The following is a 9,372-nucleotide window of genomic DNA, read 5'->3' on the forward strand; positions in this document are numbered from 1 at the left end:
CTTTTTTTAATATCCAGTTCCGGATAGTTGCTGAAGGATGGAAATATGTCCTGATACTAGAAAGTAGTGGCTTTCTGAAGACTACTAGAGTACTAGAACATCTACAGCCCAACTTTCTCAATTTATTTTGTGGCACTATAGTTTATCAAATACCTGAAGAAGTAATGAAATACCACACAGACATGTTCACACCTAAGAATTTAAGAGCAAGGGAAAAAGGTCTTAAAAGCTATTAAGACTGCTGATATCGTATTATCCAGGATAATAAGCCAAAAAAAGTTTAAAAAAAGTATCAGAATGGTTGTAGACAGATGTCTTTGTACATCTGTCATGTTCACAGGTCAGAATAGTTATTGAACCCTAGAATTGTATGCTAACTCATAAAACATTTGTGGTATTTTCCTCTAGTGAATGTCTTATCACTGTAAATACTACTATTCCTTACAATACTATTTCAAAACAGAGGTAAAATGTTATCTGACCAGCATCTTTCCCAAGTACTCAATTCACTTCAGCTTACAAGAAAAAAGGATTTCACTGTTTTATTTCATACACAACTTCAGCAGGCATAGACACATGTATTCTTCATTGCGCACAATAAAAACAGCATTTAAGCTGCAGTAATAAAAACCAGAGAAAATATGACACAGTTTATATGGGGCTGTAAAGAAGCCTCACACCTACAATACAGTGCTGCAGTAATAATATCCATGCTTCATATACTATGTTATAGGAAAATGTGAGTTAGTTAAAATGGTCTTTATTACCCTCACTCAGACAAGTCAATTTTTGCAGATCCATAGCAGGGCATTTTCTCAATCTTTTCTGTTGTTTCTTAGTGTATTTTGATAAATATAATTACTTGGATAGTTCTCTTTCTTGAACTGTTTAGCAGGGGAGCACAGGTTCTCAATTACAGGTCATGCATATTTTTCAGTCTTCCTACTTTGGTCCCTGTTTTGCCTGCTAAATTTGCATGTATGCACATTGTTATTTGCATTTATTCATAAGCTTTCCCTTGCTCTCCCTGTGTGACAGAAGAATGTCCAGTAATTGAAATGCTTCAGGCTGATGCACTGTTGTAACTGATAATGATTTCAAATGGCCTTCAAAGAGAAGCTCTTTAACATGAAGGGTGTCTGTTATTGTAGCATTATGTATTTAAAACTTGCATTCAGAGTGACCTGTCTGTTCTAATTAAAGTAAGACTTGATGTAACCAAGTAAGACTTGATACCAGATCTGGATCATGTTTATACTAAATTTAATTTAATTATATTAATGATAATTCAGCTGGAGCAAAAAGAAGATGCTATAAATCTCTCTCAGAGTTAGAGTAATGAAATGACAGGACTATAAATAAGCCATCCACACCACAGTGTACGAATATCCAGGTAGCTGTATTTCCCATCACAGCACTTTTGTATAAATGTGGAATCATTAGAAAAATGATACTATCCATTTTCAATTTTGCAGCACATGGAATGATTTATAACCTAGTCACTGTTCATTGTTCACCTCTATAACTACACATAAACAAAGAATAATGATTCCTTTCTTTTTGAATTTCTGAAATATATTTCAGATGTTTATCTGTTTCAGTGCAGATATGTATATTATTTCATATGTAATATATTTATTTCACTTTTCCTAATCCAGATTTATGTAGGAGCTAATGTTTATTTTGTTCAACAGCTTGATAGGTGATTTTGAATAGCAAGATTTTGAGAATGACAAAGAATAAAATTTATTTCTGAAGAGGTTAGGACAAGGGGCGTGGACCTCTGAAGAACTGGCTGGACTTTGAAATGGAGTTTTTAAATAAGTAGTCCATTTTTCAAAACATCTGACTTCTTATGAACATTGAGGGACATTTCTAGGTTTCCAGTGATTTTAAATGTAAAACATCTTATCAACAGCTTAAAGACAGGTGAAGAACACAAATTCAGGCTGCTGCTTATGCAAATCTCATTGCCTGTGTTTGTATGTGAAATTCCTCTCTTGCAAGTGATATCCAACCAGTTAAATTCCCTTTCTCTTGACAATTTTCAGACAGACCTTGTGACCACACCCAAACATGGCTTCTGAATTACCACCGGAGTTATGTACGAATTCATACTAACAAACACCTATGGAGGTCATCTGTAGAACACAGAACTATGCAGATATGCTAAAATCATCATGTTTCTGTAAATTGTCACAGTGAAATTTCATGGATCTGGTTTTCATACATCACAACATTTTACAAAATGAGGTACTTTTCCAAAATAGAAATATATTACATAATTTAATAGTTTAGCTGGGAAAGAACCTGAAGCATGCCCAAGAGATTTAAATTAATACCTAAATCATATCTGTGGGACTGCATCCTACCCACTTCACAATAGTGCATTGTTCAGTAAGAGTAGAGTGGACTTTTAGGCATGTATGCAATCAAAAGACTAAATCAAAATTGCTTGAACATGTCTTTTTAATCTTTTGTGTACAATATGTGTAACAGTGATTACAGACAATGCAGATGTAAACTGATGCAAAGTAATGATGCCATTTAAAATACTAATTAAAAATGAAGACTGTGAAAGACCTGGTAGACTTTTCAAATTAATGCAGAATGAAATACTCTAGCTTTGTCATACTATCGTAATATGGCCATAATATGAGCAGAAATGTTCTCACTTGAATTTAAATTATTATAAAACATGGAAGAATAGGAGTCCAGTGTTTCAAAGTCTAATTCCCTTTATAATGCATAAAATACTTTCCTTGATCAGATGAACTCCAAGATTTATCACTCTCTGTATTCCACTGCAGTGAATATCCAATTTACTTTCATTGCTCATGAAGTCTTTTCTTAAAAGGGTATTGCAGAATCTATTTAAACTACTCTTGTAGCATTTTAATATTTGAGTCTTATATAAAGTGGAGTATTTACATCTTTCCACTTACACTTCCTTTGCAAATCATTCTTTGGAGACTTTGCTGGCCTTTCTCACCAAATGTATCCCTTTTCCAGTTATCCTCAGCAAGGCCTCAGCTCTAACAGCATCTATTCATGCGAGTATCTTTAGCTATACATGCCAGTGATGGGGAGGGACAGCGATGGATGAAAACTTCAGGCTGTATGTGTATTAGGAGCGCTGTATCACTGTAGGAATATGGGAATACCCTCTGTGCAAAGCATTCCATTGTAAACATACTAACAGAGCTTCTGTAGGCAGTCACAGCCAAATCTACTGGTGGTAACAACATCACTGACAAAAGTGTGATTTTGTTAGTGTAGATAATAGACTTTTCTCAGAAATTGGTTTTGTAGATCTACATCTAATTGCTTGTGAATTACTTAACTCTTACTGACATCTTGCTGGTAAAAAACAAAGGTGGAGACATTTCCATAATTCTCTGGCCAACAGTTTCAGTAATGGGAGTGTACTGTAATATTGAAATGCTGTAACAGAGCTGGAAAACAGAATGCCTTTTTTCAGTTTGGTGGAATTTTATACCATCCTCAAATGCAAGACTGTGGCTAGAAATCACGATCTAGCCATAAATAATTCTATTATATTGCTTGTTTGGTGGCATTTACTTGGACGGAGGTTTCTTCTTTTCCTTACACCAAAGCAGATTTGTTCTCTGGGGCTGAAGGAGGTCAAAAATCATACATGTGCTGAAGCTATAAAGAAAGTCTGTAGAGAATTGAGTAAAGACCCAACGGTTTGGCTGCCTTAACTCAAAGCTCTCACCAATTGCACAAAGTCAACATAAATACTCCCTGACTTCACTGATGTTACATATCCTCCCTGCCCTTCACAGATTGAATTGCCACCAACTAGGACAGAAAATGGGACTTCAATTTTAAGATCTTTGCTGTTATGCCCAGCGTCAGTGTAGCTAGTAGGTGACCTCAAGAAAAGTCACTAAGTTGGCTTTTTTCCCACAACACATTTTGCTGGTGCTTTAATCTAGTTTTAAATAGAGTAACAGGTGGGTTTCCACCTCTTCCTTTGAAAGATTGTTTGGTAGCCCAGAATTCTGGAAAAGCTAGATATTGTGTACAGTCAAAGCTGATTCAAAACATAAAAACCAAGCTCTGGCTTGGTTGGAGAGTTAGACATATGAAGTGAAAATTTACAATAAAGCACCTGGATTTTCTCATCCATGTTGCACCAAGCTGTCTCCATATTACTCCAGCCAGACGCATGTTAAGAGAAGTTGCATGGAATACTGGATATGGGGAATGGTTACAACAGTGTTTAGAGATTTAAACAAAGAACTCCAATTATACTTCTTGCAACTGTATCTTTCATACTATTATTTTTTATTATCATCATATCTTTTATGTTATTCTATTTTTTTCCTTAATACATGTGTAACATTGGCAGCTGTCCACTGAAAGATCATAGCTTGTCTTCCAAGTATGCATGTTCCCTAATTTTTAGAAATCTTTATATAAATATATGCAAGTGCAGCATTGTTACATTTCTTTTCACTTGACACAAAAAATTGCATAATATGACAAACAGTTCTCAGAATTTGGTGTTTTGAAGATTTGGCTCAGTACTTGCAGATATATAACTGAGCATTGTAAATTCCTATCTAGATCCATAATGAATACAAAATTGAGTCAATACATTTCTCTGCAGCTTGTGAGAGCTCTCAGTCACTTTAAAAAGAACAAGTCTTACATTTTACTTTGTTTTACAGTCATGTGCATAGACCAAATAGTTAAAGATTATAATTCTTAAAAGAGACTACCAAAGTAATAGAATATGCTCTCTTCATTCTGGCCAAAATGAAGGGAAATGCCCGGGTAAGGTTTGCTGAAGTGGATGTGACATGTTCAAAGTTATCCATGGATTCCAACATTTTCCTAAAGCAGGAGAACTGTGCACAGTCCTTGTTTCCTTTGACTCTTTAAAAGTACATTTTTTTCAAAATGATTTACAAAACAAATGAACAACCAGATGTAATTATTCATTCTGTTTGTTTGATCAGTGTTATGTTATCCTTTATTAAGTTGTATTGTGGTAGGTAATTCTTTGCACATGTTCGTTCCCGGGTTACAGCAGAGTAAAAATAGCTATATAACAAGATTGAAACCAGCCAATACAAAATAGACCTATAAATTTAAATTAGTGAAAACATGACTCACCTCTAGATGGTTGCATCTTTGCTGAGTTTGCAGTGATCCAAGTAGATAATTCATGGCAACTGCTTTCCTTGGTTTTAGGAACCATGAAAATTAATGGGCCATATAAGAAATACTGATCTCCTAAGACAATACATCCTCTTATTTTCTCTGTTAACACACATGTAACATGCCAATCACACAAATAGTAGCTTTTGCAAAAGAATCAATTTTTCCTTTTTTTTTTTAGGCCACAGTATGGTGGCAAATTCTGCCAAGGTTCCAGTCGTATTTATCAACTTTGTAATAATCAGCCATGCCCAGCAGAGAGTTTGGACTTCCGTGCCCAGCAGTGTGCAGAATACAACAGCAAACCTTTCCGGGGATGGTACTACAAATGGAAGCCATATACTAAAGTGGAAGGTAATTATGCCAGAGCTCTGATGGACAAAGGCCATTGCAGGAAGTGAGCTATAAGCTGTAATTCATCCATATTCGTTGGGCAAATATCACCCTGATGTAAGCAAATAGAAATTCAGTTGGCTTATTTGAGATGTGTTTGCTTTCTAGCATAGTTAAATCCGGCCTCCTGTGCGATACTGCCTGTATGAACATGCAGGATTGATTTTGGTTGTGAATTTAAATCTTTGTCCTTAGAATGACTCCCTCACTGTTGCTACCCCTCTCTTTCATTTTATATTACATATCTATTAGCGTAAAAACAAAACAAAACAATTTCCATGGATTTTTCAGCTGGGAAATGTGAGCTCCCACAACAACAGTACCAGAATCTTCCTTACTTTGGCATGTTCTCAGATTTCGAGAGAACAATAAATCAACCTTTTGACTTTTCTGCTGGTATAGTCCCATGAGAACTGGAAAAACAAACAATGTACTTGCATAAAATTTTTAAAGTCATCTTTTACTTAGAGATCTTTATAAAGTTCAGGTCTCAGTAACTATTTCTTGTCTTTTGTACAAGCAAAGTTTATTTTTACTTTAAGCATCTTAATTTTGCAAATATTTTGAATATATATATACACACACATACATGTAACTTTAATTCGTAACCTGATTATATTTTCTTCTAAAGACTTTGCAGACATTTTCATGGGTATTTAGAAACCTATGTCTTAACAGCCATTGTGAAGAGAGGAAAGAGGAAATATGGTTTCACAGCATGTAACAATGGGTGTTGTATAACAGGGAGAATAATGCATCTTGTTTAACACAAATTAGGGTAGCCTACACTGGTTTTAAAGGTAAGGGCTGTGTTTAGTAAAAGAAACAGGAGCTTCAAATTAAGAACAAAAGGCATGATTTTCAAAAGCAAGATGTCCCCAAGTGACTCTGAACTTGCAAATGCCTGTCCTCTCTTAGCTTCTTTTCAAAATCTCCCCCAAGTTCTGCATTTATAGTCCTGAAAACATGATCTGGTTTTCAAAATTATTACAGACACCTTACCTCTGTAGAAAGTACTATTGAAAATCCAGCTGCTTATTTAAGAATAAAAGGATACTGTTTGGAATCCAATTTCATGTTCCTCAAAATTTTGTTGCAATGTTTTATTTGTTGCACTTACTATTTGTATTAAAATTGTGTATTATTTCAGCAGTTGTGACAATGTTTACAATTGCAGGAGTGTTTTTGTCTATGTAGAATTAATCAGCCCTTTATAAGCCTAACATACCACCAATGTATAAAAAGAAATTTGACTGACAATGGTTGGGATTTTTTTAGAGGAAAAGTGCTTTTGGTAGGGGAAAATCTTGTACCTTGACATCTAGGATGCAGGAAGGAACAATAGCAGGGTGCTAATACTTTCTTGCCTTGTTTTGTTTTGTTTTGTTTTGTTTTTTTCCCCAGAGGAAGATAGATGTAAATTGTATTGCACAGCTGAAGACTTTGACTTTTTCTTTGCAATGTCCAGCAAAGTGAAGGATGGAACTCTGTGTTCTCCAAATAAATATGATGTTTGCATTGATGGAATATGTGAAGTAAGATAAAATTAAGTTTCTTACAATCCTAATGTCTTTTTTTTTTTAAAGTGTGCAATTGACTCCTTTATGGAAAATGCAGCTGTTTCTTCAAATTCCCTTGTGTCTGAGTCCTTCACTTGTGCCTTTTGGTTGCAGCAAGTAGGGTGTGATCATGGACTTGGTTCCAAAGCTGTATTGGATGCTTGTGGAGTTTGTAAAGGAGATAATTCAACATGCAAGTTCTTTAAAGGCCAATACTTGATCCAGCACAAAGCTAATGGTAAGGAAAGCTGTTCCACATGATCATCAACTCATTGCTCTGCTGTATCCCCATGTAATATATATGACTCCTTGCTCATTAGGGCAGTGGCTAAAAGTCCAGATGTGAACTGAAAATCACAGGGAGAGTGAGAGAAGAGTTCACATTTCTCCTGTTTCTTAAGCCACATTTTCCCTTTACGTGTGAATTTCCTCTTAAAAGAGATTTTAGGATTGAGGCAATTGAAAAAAAATAGCTGTCAACAGCTCTGACTGTAATGGACTGTAGAAGATATAAAAAGCGATACACAGCATAATGCCAAACATGACAGTATTTCCATGTCCATTTTCAAATTAAGTTGACTGGAAGCTGTCCAGGTGATTCAGTGGATGATCCAGTCACTGGGAGGTGGACTTTTCTTTAATAGACTATCACATGCTTCTTGTGAAATAATTTTGCTATACCTCAGTTTCTCAGGCATAAAATGCAGATAGTATTTCTTTACCCATGGGGTTATTTTTATTTTGAGGATCCATTTATTGTTGATCCAAAGACATGTCGATACTGCAGTAATACAGGCCAGGGAATTGTTTAGGATATAGTAATACAGCGATACAATGCTAGAAAAATAACCTAAACTGTGCACTCTGTGAGATTAGCTGTGTGCAGTGCATGTTGGAGATTGTCAGCCGTGTCTCATCTGACTGTAGAAAGAGTGAGATTTCCACATGCTCAGAGTTCAGTGGCTCACAGCAGGGAGATCCAGTGGTATACAGGCCTTTCTGAAAGCTCTCTGCATCCTGGTGCATCTCACCTCTAAAACCTTGTCCAGGATGGAAGTAGTGCCTTCCAACTACTGTAGGGAACTGCAGGGAAAACATGGTAAAACAATTACAGTGAAATCAACATTACTCTGTTCAGCATTTTTCTAAGGTGAACTTGCTTTTTCTTGTCTTTAATCACAAAGAAAAATTCCAGGAATTTAAATACCTCTGAGTTACTTTGATTACAAGTCTGCATAGGGGGGTTAAAAATCAGAACTGGTTTCTCCTTGTGAAAACGGAGTAACTTTAGTGGATCAGAACAGCTGTCTTGAGTATCTTTTAAAATGCAAAATTTTCAAATTGGCTCAAAAATGATAAACCATCCCTACATGTATGACAATTTCAAAAATGTTGCTTACTTCTTTCATTTCAGACTATTATGCCGTGGTCACTATTCCAGCAGGAGCACGCAGTATACAGCTCCATGAAATGCAAATCTCCACCAGCTACCTTGCAGTGCGCAACCTCAGTAAAAAGTATTATCTAACAGGAGACTGGACCATTGACTGGCCAGGAAAGTTCTCTTTTGCTGGAACAGTTTTTGATTATCAACGCTCTTTTAACCATCCAGAGAGTCTATATGCAGCAGGACCGACTAATGAGACGCTGGTCTTTGAAGTAAGCTTTCTTCTGTTTATTCTTCCCTTGATGTCTATTACAGAATTAGTAACGACAGCTTTAGCTCTGCACTGTAGCTCTCAGCGAGATTAAAGAATAGCGTTGAGTCACGATAGTATTCAAACTTAATTGTGTGGTCATGCTAGATTGAAAGGTCTTTCACCAGTTTATCAAAGTCTGAAGTTTAGTAAACCATCACAAATTCAGTGAAAAGGAAGATGCTTAAAACACACCATATAGCATTATTTCTCAGTTGCTGCACAATGGTAATGGAGATTATAAATGCATCCCATCATTGGTATACAATAAAATTCAGTCATGTAAAAATTAAATCTAACACTACTGCAAGGCTTAATGGTAACAGTTTCAAATAATGCTTCTGAAACTGCAGGTACATGTATCTGGTTTTGCATTTACCTTGGGATGGAGATGGTCAAAGTACCACACACAGACTTCTGTGCAATCTCTGTTGATTCAGTTTTATTGGTGATAGCATCTAAAATAATGGGTTTTATATATGTTTATCTCCCAGTCAAATTTGTATCACCTACTCTGTCTGCCAGATGTC

At 35.7% G+C, this 9,372-nt stretch overlaps 1 protein-coding gene across 1 annotated transcript in view; it reads left to right on the forward strand.

The window, feature by feature from the left end:
* Positions 1-8,804, forward strand: part of ADAMTS18 (ADAM metallopeptidase with thrombospondin type 1 motif 18) — a gene marked incomplete at both ends in the record, with an annotated part of 49,879 nt that extends 41,075 nt beyond the window's left edge. The window contains 4 exons of the mRNA XM_029083836.1: positions 5,375-5,547; positions 6,991-7,121; positions 7,260-7,383; positions 8,560-8,804. Coding sequence (XP_028939669.1) covers positions 5,375-5,547; positions 6,991-7,121; positions 7,260-7,383; positions 8,560-8,804 — 673 coding nt within the window. The remainder of the gene's footprint in view (positions 1-5,374; positions 5,548-6,990; positions 7,122-7,259; positions 7,384-8,559) is intronic.
* Between the last annotated feature and the right edge of the window lie 568 nt (positions 8,805-9,372).

The sequence above is a fragment of the Antrostomus carolinensis genome, unplaced genomic scaffold (genome assembly GCF_000700745.2).
Source record: "Antrostomus carolinensis isolate BGI_N321 unplaced genomic scaffold, ASM70074v2 scaffold41912, whole genome shotgun sequence".
Taxonomy (NCBI): Eukaryota; Metazoa; Chordata; class Aves; order Caprimulgiformes; family Caprimulgidae; genus Antrostomus; species Antrostomus carolinensis.